The following is a 16,622-nucleotide window of genomic DNA, read 5'->3' on the forward strand; positions in this document are numbered from 1 at the left end:
CAATTTATAGCCCCCTACGAAGTTCAAAAGGCATATGTTGCATACACACAGACTCGCACACACAAGGTGTGGTGTATGGAGTAGATCCACAACAAGACAAGCAACAGAGCTTGTAATTTTATTGTGTGGAGGAAGAAGGAAAGAGAAGGAGAAGCTGCTTCACTGAACCGCACCCCATGATGCTTCTAGACTTCTACCACTTTGTGTTGGACTAAGACCTGGGAGATCAGGGTTTAGGTTCCCCCACTCCACCATGAAGCAGAGTGACTGTGGGTGATCTTTGGCCTAACCTACCACACAGGGTTGCTGTGGGGATTAAATGAGGAGGGAGAGAAGGCCACCTTGAGCTCCTTGGAGAAAACGGTTGAGAGATAAATGCAATGAACAAATAAATAATATCCCACTTTTAACTAACTTTTGCTTAGAACAAGCCAGAGTTTCCCTAGTTTGTATGTTCACAGACTAACCTATCATTTAGTTCATTTAGGCCACTGTATCCATGTTTTAAATGAAAATATAAAATAACTGAGTTGGAAGCTGGCTCAAAAGTAATTGAACCCAACCTCCTGCCAATGAAGGAAATCCATTGCTACACCATCCGTGACAGGGGGCCAGCCAAGCTCTGCTTAATAAACAACTTTAGGCCCAGGATTTTGTCCATCAGTTTCTGCCATCAAGCAACAGGATTTGAAACCCCAGGTATCAGTTACCTCTTTTTTCCTCCCCTCTGGGCACACAAAAGTAACAGTCACTGCTGGATCATGGTCACCACAGAAGTCAGGCCTCTCATTTGCATTGCCAATTTTGCTTTCGTATCTCAGGGAAAGCCTGGAAAAACGGCGGGGGGGGGGGGGAGTTTGAGAGAAGAGACCGTGTGAGACATGCAGAAACAGCAAGAGTGGGATTTAATACAGCTACCTTATACAGTGGTACCTCGGGTTACATATGCTTCAGGTTACATATGCTTCATGTTACAGACTCCGCTAACCAAGATACAGTACCTCAGGTTAAGAACTTTGCTTGAGGATAAGAACAGAAATCGTGCTCTGGCGGCGCGGCGGCAACAGGAGGCCCCATTAGCTAAAGTGGTGCTTCGGGTTAAGAACAGTTTCAGGTTAAGAACGGACCTCTGGAATAAATTAACTTCTTAACCCGAGGTACCACTGTACTTTTAGTTTATCAGCTACACTGGCTCCCAGTCCATTTCAGACTACAATTCAAGGTACTGGCTACGTATTTTGGAAAGCGGTTTGTTCATCTGTTCTCCCTAGATTTGGGTGTATCTTGAGATATCATCACAAAACTCAGCATGAGGGTTCCCAAGGTGAGGGAAATCATCTTTGTTTATGTTTATTTTTTTTTTTTAAATATTTTTATTAAGTTTTGCATAACTATATTTCACAGACATACAACAGACAAAAGTAAATGAAATAAACATAAAAAGAAAAGAAAAAAAAGAAAAGAAAAAGAACATAAAATACGTACAACATAAACAACACAACTTTAACAACACAACATTAATTTTACAACTTAAACAACACAACATTAATTTTACAACAACATTGATCGACTTCCCTTTATCTCGATTTCGGATAATGTTATCTTAATTATCTTTCTGCTGTATCTATTCCAAAATAAAATTTATAACGTAGTAAGCGTTATCTCATGCCTACTGTGATTTTTTTTTTTTTAAATACATCTATATTTCTGATTAACATTTTGATTTTCCCCTTGTCTCTATTTCCATATATATTCTAAATTTATCCCATTCATTACTAAATTTTGTACTTTTTTGATTTCTTATTTTCTGAGTCAATTTTGCCAATTCTAAGTAATCCATTAATTTAAATTGCCACTCCTTTAATGTTGGGGTTTTTGCTGTTTTCCAGTACTGTGCTATGAGGGTTCTAGCGGCCGCTGTTGCGTATTGAAGAAGGGTTCTATCTTCTTCTTTAATATCTTTGCCAATTATCCCCAGCAGGAAGGTTTCAGGTTTTTTAACAAACGTATATTTGAAAATTTTTTTTAATTCATTATAGATAGATTCCCAGAATTTTTTGAGAATCTCGCACGTCCACCACATGTGAATAAATTCGCCCTCTTTACTCTTACATTTCCAACACAGTTTGTCACCTGTTCTATAAATTTTATGCAATTTTATCGGCGTTATGTACCATCTGTACATCATCTTGTACATATTTTCCTTAAGTGTCGTGCATGCTGAAAAGTTCATATCTTTACACCATAAAGCCTTCCATTTATCAAACTCTATATTATACCCTAGATCTACCGCCCATCTCACCATCACCTCCTTTACTTCCTCATCCTTGGTGTCCCACTCAAGCAACTGGTTATACATTTTTGATAGTAATTTTGTTTTACTTTCTATTATTTCAATCTGGAATCTAGATTTTTTCTCATTTATTCCAATCTTTTTATCTTCCGTCCACATAGAATTTATTTGATGATATTGAATCCAACCAGTCAACTTATTTTTTATTTCTTCGTATGGTCTAATCCTCCACCCGGATTCTGTTTTGGTTAATAAGTCCTCATACGTCCATCGTTCCCCCTCAATGTTTAATTTTTTAATTGTTAAAATATCAATTGGTGATAGCCACCAGGGTGTCTTCTGCTCAAGCAATTTTTTATTCCTTTCCCAGACTTCCAATAGTGGCCCTCTGAAAATATGATTAGAAAAACCTTTATGAACCCTTCCCTTATCTCGCCATAGATAAGCGTGCCAACCGAATCTTAAATTAAACCCCTCTAGATCTAACATCTCTCTATTTTTTATGACGATCCAGTCTTTTACCCAACAAAGACATGCGGCCTCATAATATAACCTCAGATTTGGGACCGCAAGACCCCCCCTATCTCTTTGGTCTGTAAGCAATTTAAATTTAATTCTGGGTCTTTTTCCCTGCCAAATAAATTTGGAAAGTAGTCTCTGCCATTCTTTAAAAATTGCAATTCCCCTAATTATTGGAATGTTCTGGAATAAGAAGAGTAATTTGGGTAATAAACTCATTTTAATTGCCGCCATTCTGCCCAACCACGAGAGGTGTAATCTGTTCCATATATCCAAGTCCTTCATTATCTCTTTCCATGTTTTCTTATAATTATTTTCCATCAAATTTATATTTTTCATAGTTATCCAAATTCCAAGATATTTTACTTTTTTGGTTATTTTAATTCCAGTTTGTCTTTCAAGCTCATTTATGATGTCTTCTTTCATATTTTTAGTCATTATTTTGGTTTTTTCTTTGTTCAATTTAAATCCCGATAGTTTTCCAAATTCTTCTAGTAATTTTATGACTTTGCCGATGCTCTCCTTTGGTTCTTCCAATGACAACATAAGGTCATCTGCATATGTTTTCAATTTATGTTCATTCGCGCCGATTTTTATACCACGGATCTCTGGGGTTTTCCTTATCTTATTTGTAATTGTCTCTAAGACTATGATAAACAGCAGCGGTGATAGAGGGCACCCCTGTCGAGTACCTTTTGCTATTTCAAACTGTTCTGTCAGATTGTTATTTATAATTAATCTGGCTCTTTGTTGTGTGTATATTGCTCTAACTCCTTCTAGGAATGTGCCCTCTATCCCTGTTTTTTCCAGACATTTTATTAGAAAACCCCAGGAGACATTATCGAAAGCCTTCTCGGCGTCAACGAACATTAAAGCGGCAGGGATTTCGTTATGACATTCTAGATATTCAATAATGTCTATTGTATGTCTGATGTTGTCTTTTATTTGTCTATTAGGAAGGAAGCCGGCCTGATCACTGTGTATAAGGCTAATTAAACATTTTTTAAGTCTATGTGCCATTATGTCTGCAAAGATTTTATAATCATTGTTCAGTAGTGAAATCGGTCTGTAATTCTTAATATTAAGTTTATCTGAATCTGGTTTTGGGATCAAGGTAATGTAGGCTTCTTTCCAGGATGTTGGCATTTTTCCTCCTCTTAATATCTCATTCATAACATCACATAGTACTGGTGTTATATATTCCTCTAGGACCTTGTAATATTTAGCTGATAAACCATCTGGTCCTGGGGCTTTTCCTAATTTCATCCTCTTGATCGCTTCTCGAATTTCCTCTATTTTTATGGGTCTGTTTAAGGCGGTTCTTTCTTCTTCTGTTATTTTTTTTGGACTATTTTCTTCTAGGTATTTTATAATGTTCGTTAAATCTTCTTTTTCTCTTTTGTATAAGTTCATATAAAATTTAAGGAAGTGGTTTTTTATTATTTTAGGATCTTCCATAACTTGGTCATCTACTTTTATTTTATTTATGATGCTACATTTTCTTCTTTTCCTCAGTTGCCACGCCAGAAATTTTCCAATTTTATTTGCTGATTCGAAGAACTTTTGTTTCATTAACTTTATTCCCCATTCAACCTCTTGGCTTATTAATGTTGAATATTGTGTTTGGAGCATTTTGTATTGTTGCTTATGGCAATCATCTTTTGGATTTTTTATCATATTTTTTTCACATTCTTTCAGTTGAAGGATTAATTCTTCTTTTTTTCTTTCCTTAGCCTTTTTTCTTTGGGAGTTTTGTTGTATCAGAAGACCTCTTAACACTGCCTTACTGGCATCCCATACTATATCTATTCCAGTCTCTTTGTTAATATTTGTTTATGTTTAGATGCCGGAAGCCATTTTGAATCAACATGTTGGGCCAAAAGGTGACTTTGGTGTGATTTCATTTGATTTTGGGCTTGCCAGATCCAAACTCACAAATTATACTGTCCATTTAAAAATCACAATATTTTTCATTTTTTACAAGTTTCTGGCAATGCCGGGCACTCCCCGCTAGTTACCTACAAAGCCCAAAATGTCTTGGGACCAAGATGCATGAAGGACCACCTCCTTATGTGAATCTCCATTTTTCCAGCTCAGCTGTTGCTGTGCAATTGCTTTCTGAGGCAAGGCTGGTGGCAACATTTGGGAGAGCTCTCCGAGGTGGCCCTCCATATGTGTGGAATTTCCTGTCCCAAGAAATTACCTTTCTCTTTTTAATCCACCAGCAGATGAACATATTTCCCTTCATACAAATGATTGATTCAACTGCTGCTAAAGGAACTGAATTGCAAGCGCCATCTTCGTGTGCTTTTTACCGTTTGTTTTAATGGCTGGATCATTGTTGCTTTGTTGGTTGATCTCCTATTTTTATTTTTATTTTCATTTTTAAAATTATATGCAGGTTTGTTTTAACAACTTTTGATTTTTTTATGAGTAACAGTATTTATTTTAACAAACAGATGTCTACTGTTGTATTTGTAATATGCTTTGAGCAACTCTTTTGTGAAAGTCAAAGCAGGACACAAACTTACTAAGAAGACTAATAAAATTTAAATACTAAAAAGTTTCTAGATCGTGCTTTTATAAGTGGTTAGCTGACTACAATTCTCATAATTCCTGACTGCTGGCCATACTTAAGGGAGTCAAAAAGCACTGTAGGGGACCCGGTTTCCTCAACCTGGTTTAAAATATCATAAGACTGAAGTCATACCTGTTTTTATCAAGCTGCTTGAGCTGTTCTTTAGGATGTCCCAGGTCAAATGCATGACCATCCTTCAACAGGCAAGCTGAACTGCCCTCTGGACAACCCTTGCCTTCAACAGAGGATTTTCCTGTCAATACAATGTTTATATAAGAAATAAGACCATAAGTAAGGTTTTGGAAGGATGTTAGGGCAAAGTCTTCCATTTAAATCTTTAGATGTAAACTTAATTTTGACCATGTAGTGCATAAGAATAAATGGGACGAGGAGACTGCTGGGCCAGACTGAAAAATCAAAGCTACAGAAATCAAAGACTATCTTTACATATAATACCCACTAAGCTGGAGGAGTAGGCAATAATTATCTTAACATCTTTATGGTTGCAGAAACATTCTAGAATGGCAAAAGGTACTCTGTTCAAAATACCCAGAGTGAAAAAATTTAAATGTACCCAATATCTGCATGCACAATGCATATCAACAACAGTTCCTGGTTGAATGGCTCTCTAGAAACAATACTTCAGAGAATATGAACAGTCTTTTAGTAACTCTCGAGTTACGTCTTACTGTCCTAAGAGGGGTAAGCTTTGCAAACTAATATTACCCCAGTGATCTGTTAAAAGTTTGGAATAATCTCAACTCCACATATTATCTTTATTTGGCATTGTTTCCTAAAACTCGCAAGCTTTTACCAGTAACTTAAGATGGGCAAAGCCAGTTCTAATAAGGTGTATTGATCCATCTACTAATGATTGATCTATTATCTGCTAATATCAGAAGCTGAGCAGGGACATAGATGACCTTTTACTTTGTTTTCTTCAGCATTGTGTTAGAGAGGAAATGTCGGGACAGTAACTTGGAAAACTGACCGCATTTGAACTACAGATCCTATAACAATCACGTACAAGAGGGAATCTGGGAATGAGTGTAGTTCAGTAGCAGAACATCTTTTTTTATAACAAATTCAAATTCCTAGCACCTCCAGGTATGGCTGGAAAAGACTCCTAACCCAAAACCTTGGAGAGCTGCTGCCCAAGTCAGCAATACTCAGCTACGTGGTCTGACTTCATATAAGGCAGCTGCCTGTGTTCCACTGATCCTCTAGAAAGCCTAACAAATCTTAACTGTAAAAAATAAATAAATTATGATGCACACAATGCAACAGAGAATTTAGGAATGTTTGAACACAGGAGATTTGTTTTCTATGTCTCTTAAACTGAGGAAGTCCATTGTAAAATTATTTTTTGGGGAAGCTCAGTCGGCACAGCATGAGACTCTTAATTTTATGGTCATGGTTTGAGCCCCACTTGGGGCAACAAGATTCCTGCATTGCAGGGAGTTGGACTAGATAACCCTCACGGTCCCTTCAACTCTACCATTATTTGATTCTAACACATGGAGGCTGGAAAAAGGTTACTCAGGCGTATATTGGTTCATATTTGAAAGGTCTGAGGCAATACTCTTTTCTGAATGCATCTGAGGTTTGACTGTTCAGATGCATTCAAGATTCCGCTAGGAAAGTAAATGCGCTCTCAATCAATTAGAGATGTGAAAGCCTGGTGGTGGGGACAGAAAAACTGAGGGGAATCTCTGTTCTTAATTCTGACCTTAAGGGGGAAAAGAAGAAGCATCTCATTCCATCTATATAACCACGGCAATGGCCTATTTGGAAAATGTATCCCAAAAGCAAGTCAAAAAAAAAAAAAGAAGGTCATTATAGTCAATACAAGATCGTGTAAAACAGTATCATGATGCATCTAGTAAAATATTTTAGTGGCCCAAGGAGTCACCAGATACTGCAAAATACTGACTAGCAAAATAATTTTCAAAAAGAAATTAAGCATGCTTCAACCTGTTTAAAAAAATGTATCAGACTGTTCACAGGAAGGTACGCCTCAAGTTTCTAAGGGGAAAACGTGACTCAGATGAAAAACAAAAAGCAGGCATATTAGACACATAATGTATGCCAAGGTTCAGACCTATGTTTCTACAGACGTTGATGTAGAGCTCCACGTCATCATCCGAGTCCTCTACCAAGTATCCTCCAGAAGTTTTAATCAGTGGGTTCAAGTCACGTTTCCTCAAGTCTCCATCAAATACGTAACAAGGCACCTAGAAATTAAATCACACTAATGACATGCAGAAGAGAAAGCATCACACCATTTCAGAGACCATTTCACACATTTCAGGAAAGAATCCTGATACAGACACTCCCATTGGAGACCTGCCTATGGAAGAATCATGCTTCAACATGTATAGCTGATGTAGATATTGCATCAAGTTTTGCTGAAATGGTTAGGTAAGTGCCTTGCTGCCAATGAAAATGTGCATTAATTCAAAGTACTGGTTATATAGCTCACCAGTGGAACCAGGTTGGGGCTAGAATGCTTAGAAGTATACCTTAGGCTAGTCAAGGCTCCATTGTCCCAGAAGGGTCCATTGCAGCCTGGAGCCCTGACTGCTCTTTACTGACATTATGATTTGCTCACTAGGGAAACCAGCAACAGGGCTGAGGAGCAACCGCACCCATCTCCCTGTGTTCGCCTACCCTCTTCCCGTTCTTGCCGTTGCCACATGCTCTCTTGCTTAGCACTGAGCATGAGCTTGACAACTTTCCTTGTGATGTGGGTCCCAAGTGGTTCCCAAGCAGTAACCCTGTGCAAGAGTTTTTAACAGGTGGGTGGGACAAGCCACCAATCATGTGATGCCATATGATTGGCAGGTGGCATCACCACCCTCCTTTCAACTTTGGCCCCATGAGACTGATCCTGATCAGGACCTGGCATGTGGAGCCAAAAAGGTTCCCCACTCCAGCCTAGAACTTGCATTACCTCTTCAGTTGGTTTAAACAAATCTTTCTTGCAGGCCACATATGTCTTCCATTCAAAGTAGTGCACACAACTGGTTGAAGTCACAAATTCTGGGGAACCCTGATTAAGAAATTGAGGAAATACAAAGTGTGCTGTTACTCATTATTAAACCAAAAACAGAAAGCTTAATCGTTCAAACGGGTAACAGAAACCAATTACCTAGAGCTAGAACAAGAACACTCTAGCAGGTAATTAATTGCTGAATGACTTTTCGTTGGCAAGTTGGCAGATATGGAATGAAAGTACATACACATAGTGTACCACAAACTAAGGTACTTGGAATAACAGGACAATTAATTAGAATTCGGGTTCTCAGATGCACTTTTATTTCCCGATTATACATGAAAAACATGCCCCAGTAGCCCAACTTTTTATAGATCTTAATTTTAAGCTGCTCTGGCAGTCAGTTAATGTTGGCTGAGAAAACAGGTGTAACTAAAATACAATACATCTTACAGTCAACCCGTGTGCATAGACTGATTAACTGTACAGTTACTGAGAGATAAAAACAAACATTTGGTTTGGGTATCCCTTCTAAACAAAGCCCATGCACTCCAGAAGAGCCAAGGAAACACAATATACAGGTAGCTTTATAGCAAAAAGAATCTATAAATTAAAAGTAACAGATACCATATTGAAAGAAATAAAGCATATGAATTGACATTAAGTCTTTAAAATATAAAAAAATGCATTTCTCAACATGTTTGTGTTTTCCTATTGTGATTTATCAATTATACTTTTGTATCGGTTATCATGTTCAATGTTTTAATAATAAAACTTAGTTTTCAAAAACACATTAAAAATTGAGGTAAATATGTCCTTGCATATATTTTTAAAACAAGAAAGGTTTTTGGCAATAATGCCATACTGACCAGAGTCTTCCCACAATAGAAATTAATGTTGCTTTGTAATTTGTGCTCAGTTCCTTGCTGTCTACAAGTCTGTGTAGTGTTGAACTCCAAGAGCAGTTTAGAACTTCTCATCAACGAGGAATCCCCTAAACAAAGCAACAACGAAGTCAAAATATATTTATACCCCTGCTTTTTATTGTGTAAGACTAATAGAAGCTTGGGCCAAATTGGATTTGCCAATCCACACAAGCCTTCCGTAATCCAATTTTAACCAATTCAGAACTGATACTTTGAAATAGATCTTCTGTAATACAGAGGGTAAATGCCTATATTTCAAAAAGTACAGGGCATATTGTAGTTGTTGGTTTTTTTTAAAGCCCACCTGATATTCACTTACAGAAAACACATTTATCTTGATTACCTTTATGTGCAAAGATTGAGCTAAACATGTTTTGGAGTAGTATAACACCTTCATGAGAAATCTCTTTAGGTTAAGAATGGATTGAACAACACCTACTGCTGAAAGTCCCATTAACCTACTCTCATTCCTCTGATCTCTTGGCCACCCAAGAGCAGCCAGCAGAACTCCACGCTTGTGCAACGGGGTTCCCCTAGATCCATCCCTTACGAAAACCCTCAGTACCCAAAGCAAAGATGCTCCCAAGGAATGAGAACCCTTTTCAAACGGTGTGGGATGAGGTACAAGGGGCTGTCGGGGGTGTAAAACTGGGAAGAATTCTGCAGGGATACTTGTGTACATGGGAGGTTCTTGCCCTGCTTTGGAGCCAAGCCATATGGAAGCCATATAAAGCAGAACAAGGGCACCCCCCTCAGCTGGTTCTTTTTGGCAGGGAGAAACATGTGGGTTTTGACCTTGAATGAGGAGGCTGGCTCGTGACTTAAGAAGCATTTTAAAATATCAAGGAAACATCCTATCTCTATTTCATCTTTCTAGCTTTGAGGAAGTTTAGCTTTCGTAATGAAGAGCATCCAGTCAGGTGAGCCTCCACCTGCAGTCTGATGCAATCCAGCTTCGCTGCCTCTGTGCAAAGTAGGCCTCTGTTCTTTTTTTCTTATTTTGGCATACAGCCAAAACATGAAGCTGGAGCTATTCACTCACCTATCTAGATCACACCTTTCCATTAAAGGTGCTCGAGCCAGCTAATGCAACAAACACAACAAAAAGCAATAAAAGGAAAATCCAAAAAGAAGGCTCTTAAAATCATCCATAAACACACGCGCACACACGTTGAAACCAATTAAGACACACATTGTATGAATCAGAGGCCCAGCTAAATAAAATGTATGTGCCTAGCAAGCCACCGCATGAAAAACTGAAGCCTAGTTCTTCCCTAGGTGGGTCTAGGCACAGTCTTCAGTCATCTGACTACAATGCATTCTTAGTCTGCGGTCATGTATTCTGTAAGTGCATAGAAGACCCTGCTGGGTCAGGCAAATGTCTCATGCAGACCAGCATCTTGTTCTCACCGTTGCCAACCAGATATCTGTGAGAAACCTGGGAGGAGGACCCTGTGGTTTCCTGCAAAAGAAATGCAGAAACATGCTGCCTCTGACCATGGAGACAGGGCATAGCTTTCATGGCTAGTAGCCACTGACAGCCTTATTCTCCATGCATCTGTCTAACACCATAAAACTAGGAGCACAGTGTCTGTGGGCAGCACCCTTTTTTTTATTATATCTTGGTTTTAGCAAAGGCTAAATCATGGGAGGCATGAATTTCTCCTCACTGTCTCATTTCCCCATGTTAGTGCACACCCATGTATTTGCCAAGGAGTTTTGAAGAAGTCTTTAGTGTGCCACGATCCAGAAATACTTGTGTACAAGTTAATTCAATAAAATTCCCTCTCCTTTCGTCTTTTTCGTTCTCTTGTGACTATGGCCAAGTCCAAAGTCAGCGAAGATGCTCAGCAGAACATAGCTAGCATCACTGCTGCAGCTTGGACTTTTGCCAACTCAGAAAGAGTGAAAATAGATTCGATTTTTGACTGGCTCTGCCAGGACTATTAGGAGTTATATACTGCTTAAAAGGAAATCAACTCCTTTCATTATTCCACAGTCAGGAGCAAGAGATAGAGACAGTCTGCGGCTATGAAGGTCAATGGTTCTCTTCTTCCCCACCCCCAAGAACAAGATACTGGCTCCAGAACTCAGCTTACATTGACAAGTAAGAAGTCTAACCCTCTATAACAGCTGCCAAGGAAAGTCCTTGAAATCATCCAGAATTAATATGCTCTCAAGGCCTAATTGCAAAATTAGAAATGTTCTATAGGATGTGTTATATTTGAAATTGAAGTCCAGAGGTTGGAGGATGATAATTTAATAAAAGTGTATGGCTATTTTTTAATCACCACAAAATGCAAAAAATATTACATATACATATACATGACCACCAGACGCCATTTCAGGATGGGTGTGGGTAAGTAAAAATAAAAGAGTAATGGGGTTGGATCCCAACCTGGTGCTCCAATTCACAGAAGTTACTGGGAAAAGGTTCCCACCGGAGGAATACAAGGGAGAATCCATTTTCAACCCTTTCCCTTTCCCCTGCAGCCCCCACCCCCTCAGCTTTTCACAGTGTTCTGGTGTCTCAACCAACCCTCCAGAGAAGCGAGTCAGGCGGCATAGGGGGAAAGGAAGTTGGGAAAAGTTGCCTTTCCCCTTCTTCCAGCATGGAGTGGAATTGAGTGCTGAGGGTCTCTATATTTTGTTTTCCTTACAGCCACCTTGGAGGTGGTGTGCCACTCATATCCTTTTAAAGCAAGTAGCCCCCCCAATCTCAAGAGCATATTTCAGGGCGAAGTGGGAGTATGGAGGAGGTGATGAAGGCAAAGTCTTGTTGCACAAGCAGAAGCCTGTTCTGCAGGCAGATCAACCTATGGTTCTTTCCAAGGAAGAGAGGGACAGAAAAAGATTTTTACCCACAGCTTCAAGCTTTCTAGAACTTTTACATCTTTATCCACCATCCCATCACTAGCCAGCAGTTTAGGGATAGTGTGTGCTGCTTGTGTAACACTTTAATTGGCTCATGGCAAAGAGATGGATTTTATGAAGCTTCTAGACTGAGCTGGTCATGTCACTCCCCTCTCTCTGGACCCATTTTGGGGAGGGAGCCAAGGCATGCAGAAGGAATAACATGAACAAAACAAATCTCATTCTCAAGGAAAGCTAGATCACAAGGGTTGAGAAAAGCCAGCTGGCTCCTAGCATCACGTAGGTTATGCGGCAGATGAGAGACCAGAGCACCCTCAAAACAAAAACTCTGCCCACATACCCTGCCTGCTGCTGCAAGATTTCATGTGAACAAACCATTTTGCCTTAACGGATTGAATTATTTCTGCCTGCTCAAATTGCTGGCTGAAAACAAAACCAGACTGAACTTTAGGATGCCAACCCACATACACATGCATTACAAGCCAGGAAAGAAAGGATAGATTCATTTTAAAGCAGTCCTTATCAGTTTAAGCCATTCTCCTCCCTTTGCACACCACACCCCAAAAGTCAACTGCTGCAAAGGGCAGGCGATATAGCTCACCAGCAAGAACATCACGCTTTCAGGACAAGGAGAGAAACCTTGAACACAGGCACACCCAAGAGAATTTAATGGGTGCTGTTTCACATTTTAACATCCATATAGCAGACAAACCTCTGGACTTACCTACTGAGAAACTGGCATTGCTTTTTATGTCGTATGCACAAATGGTACTCGACCCTCCACAGCCTGTGGCACTACCACAGAGGTTGATTTTGTAGTGTACTTTATCTGGATCAACAGCTTCCCATGTATAACTGAAAAAGAAGAGTGGGAGGGAGGTACAATGAGTATGTGCTGCCAAACTACATGTGTCAACAAAATAATAAAAAAATATTTCCAGTAGCACCTTAGAGACCAACTAAGTTTGTTACTAGTATGAGCTTTCATGTGCATGCACACTTCTTCAGATACATGTTTTAGCCCAGGCTACTCATCAGCATCTTAAATCTAGCAAACTTTTTGTTCATATTTAACACACACCCCTCCCCCCAATGAGTTTTCCAGCACACTGTCAGAAATGCAGAGAGATGCAACAACGAACATCTTTCTGATAAGGCACATTTCAGATTATATTCTGAAGCAGTTTAACCAAAATAAAAATTCATCTTCTCTAAACACATGCAAACCATCTATTGTCACCTCAAAAACATGGAACAAACTAAAAGTTGTGAAGCATCCTGTGATCCTCAGATGAAGAGTGGAATACAAATTTTAATAATAATAATAATAATAATAATAATAATAATAATAATAATATGATGGTGAGGATGTATTTTTTTCTGAAATTAGCATTTAATGCTCAGGAATGTAAGACACTGCCTTCCATAGAGGTCCAGCTAGCTTCAGTATTTCAGTCCTACCTAGAGACACCAGGGATCAAACCTGAGAACTTTTGCATGCAAAATATATGCTTCACCTACCACCAAGCTACAGCCTCTTTCCCAGAATGTCATAGAAGACTGGCCATTAGTTCAGAGGGACACTCTTCCAGCTGCAGTTAATATTTCAATAACAAACTTCTAAGTAACTATGTACCAGGGGGTAGCTAAACAGATGTTTGAGGACTAAACTCCCATCATCCCTAACCATTGGCCATGATGCCTGGGACAGATGGGTGTTGGGAGTGCAACAACATCTGGAGGGCCACAGGTGCCATACCCAGTGGAAAACATCAGACAAAGGATTCAGCGTGTCTTACAGAAGACAAAAGCAAGTTGTTATTGAGAACTGAAGTGGCACTTAACACTTCCATTTTCACATTTGTGTTTATTGAACAACCGGTCCTGTTCCCCCTGCATGCAAACATATTCACCCTTGGAAGCATATGTATTTCTCCCAGTGCTGTCACCCGTATAATATTCACAGGCGCTCTCATCTCAGGAGCCTTAACTATATTGGCCTGACTAACGTCATGGGAGCTGCTTCTCCATGGAAAGCCCCCTGCAGCTGAAGTCATGTTTAAAATGACTCAATTAATCAGACAAGAACTTGGAACACAAGAGTTTCATCTATACAATCTGGCACGGAATAAACATTCAAAAGAAAAGCCGTATACTTTTCCCTTTTTTTAAAAAAAAAGGTTGGTGTTAACAGCGAGAAAAAGCTTTCAGTTTCCAGTCCCAAATCACGAGACTTCTAGTCAACTGGAACATATTTGTTATCCCCCTGACACAAAGGCAGACAAAGGGAAGTACGGGCTACTTAATGCTGTAAGCAATTCTACAGTAGTCATGGCCCCCTTCTCACCAAGGGAGCCAACCTGACTCAGAGCAGCATTGCTTGTAGGGCTGGGCAATTGACTGGCCCAAAAAAATTCAGTCAACTGATGGTCAAAGTACTTAAAACAACATCAGTAGAGAATACTTCTAAATCAACAAGTCTGAGACTTGTGCTCATTACAAAAGCAACTTAAATTGTTAACTGTTTTGCCATGGGCCCACAGATCTTAGCTAGCCTGGGTAGCCAAGCAGGGTCACCAAGTCTGCCAAGGTCTTGTTCCCAGTCTCACATTGTGAGACTGGTCACCATCCTTGGTTCCAAGAAAAGTATTTACCCAGATGCTAGTGAGGCACACAACACCGATATTGGACCAGCTGCACTCCTGAGCACATTTAAAGTGGCTATGCTGAACTTGAACCCACTGAATGGTTTGTGGTCTGGTTATCAGAAGAAGCCCCTTCACTGGTACATACCTGCCTGCACTCCGAGATAAACTCCAGAGGTCCTATCTCTAAAAATCAAAGATACTGAAAAGGTTGTTTCTCTGGAGCCTTCCATTTGCAGCCCCACATTTGTGGAAACTCGCTCCCAGACACAAGACAAGGTCTTTCAAGTAGCACCACCCCCACCCCCCAGTTTGTGAACTCTCACCCAAGTGATATACAAATGGCCCAATCAGTACAAGCTTTTGAAACTCACCTATTTCAGATTGTTTTTTCTTAACGGTAGAAGGTTTGGCTGCACCCCAAAGAAACACTCCTCCATTGTTTCCCAAGACAGATGGCTATCGGCAACAACAAATGGTGCTGATTTTGGAAATCATTTTAAGTTGTTACAGCTAATATATTATAATAGTCTATTGTTTTAGTTAGACTACTATTTTAAATAATTTCAACTGAAATATGGGTGGCATTTTATACCCAAAATAAATTGTCGTTTTAGGTAAGATGCCCTGTGAGGGCCTTGCCCAAGCAACAGCCTAGAAATGTTTAAATAGATATGTAATGTGGGACTTTTAGGTGACGCTACAAAAGATTAATAAATGGGGTGCAGGAGACGAGGGCCTGTGCAGAGGTAAGGGAAGAAGTTATGGGAAGGCAGAAACGTGAATTAAGTACAAAAATAGTGCACTAGGCACTGGAACAGATATAGTGATCCCGTATGGACAACTGTCACTCTCCATCCACTCTACCATAAGACCAACTCTATCAGATTTCTCCTGCCACTGTCATCTCTAGTAGCCATTCCATCAGGCTATAGGACAAGGGGACATACAGTATAGAACTCCAAGGCCTCTGCTGTAACACCAACACATTTTTACTCCTCTCCTTGAAATCTTTCAATTCCTGCTAGTCATTACGATAAATCTGTAACTAACAAATGGTGCCCGATATTGCTTTTCTGTCCTCCCTCCCAAACTGCATCTACTTCAACAAGGCATCTAACAGTGAGAGATTTTTTCCCCCTTAATCTATAACAGTATTGCAAAGCACCATTGAACTGCATGAGGTCAGGGCTTAACTTTCTAAATAGTCCCCCTTCGAAAAGCTGCAACCCATCCTAAATGGAAAAATATGGTAGATTGCCCTCCGTAATTTTGGGTATGATCTCTCTTCTGGAAATGTAACGTTAGTAGTGGCGTAAATCTGCCTATTTGCACTGTGTTGGATTTCAACACATCGTGGATAGTTAAAATTTATCAGAAGCATATATAGATTAAATTTTAAAATGTGGCTTTACACTAAAGTTTGTATATTGTTCACATCTTGCATTTAAGAAGCAATGTTCTAAATATTTCAATATTGCTACCTCAGACAAGAGTATAAGTGGAAAAATCCCAAAGACTCCACACTGAAATTTACCAAGGGAGAGCATATTTAAAATGCTGGCAGGAAAACAAGAAAGAACAGGACATATCCAAACAAAATACCATATAGATATATTTTTTTAACCAAGAAAATATAGTCAGTTATGTAGGCAGTTATGAAAGATCATGAAGCTGTAATTGCAAGCTGACACACAGAAGATTGACTAAGGTGAAATTAAATGCTGGTACCAGTGGTGTTGAATTTAGAATATTTCTGTATTTTCCAAGTTTCAACAATTTGTTTTGTTGT

General features: G+C 39.3%; 2 protein-coding genes across 2 annotated transcripts in view; one reads left to right on the plus strand and one right to left on the minus strand.

Moving 5' to 3' along the window:
* The window catches only part of IGF2R (insulin like growth factor 2 receptor), a 68,438-nt gene that overhangs the window by 48,328 nt on the left and 3,488 nt on the right, over window positions 1-16,622 (minus strand). Inside the window, exons 2-7 of the mRNA XM_079971846.1 lie at window positions 12,910-13,040; window positions 9,255-9,379; window positions 8,344-8,442; window positions 7,492-7,624; window positions 5,523-5,643; window positions 711-828 (exon numbers count right to left, since the gene is read on the minus strand). Coding sequence (XP_079827972.1) covers window positions 711-828; window positions 5,523-5,643; window positions 7,492-7,624; window positions 8,344-8,442; window positions 9,255-9,379; window positions 12,910-13,040 — 727 coding nt within the window. The remainder of the gene's footprint in view (window positions 1-710; window positions 829-5,522; window positions 5,644-7,491; window positions 7,625-8,343; window positions 8,443-9,254; window positions 9,380-12,909; window positions 13,041-16,622) is intronic.
* Window positions 1-16,622, plus strand: part of LOC307213767 (proto-oncogene Mas-like) — a 60,333-nt gene that overhangs the window by 26,125 nt on the left and 17,586 nt on the right. The gene's annotated exons all lie outside the window — the stretch shown is intronic.

This window comes from Podarcis cretensis (genome assembly GCF_951804945.1).
Source record: "Podarcis cretensis genome assembly, chromosome: 3".
NCBI classification, from domain to species: Eukaryota; Metazoa; Chordata; class Lepidosauria; order Squamata; family Lacertidae; genus Podarcis; species Podarcis cretensis.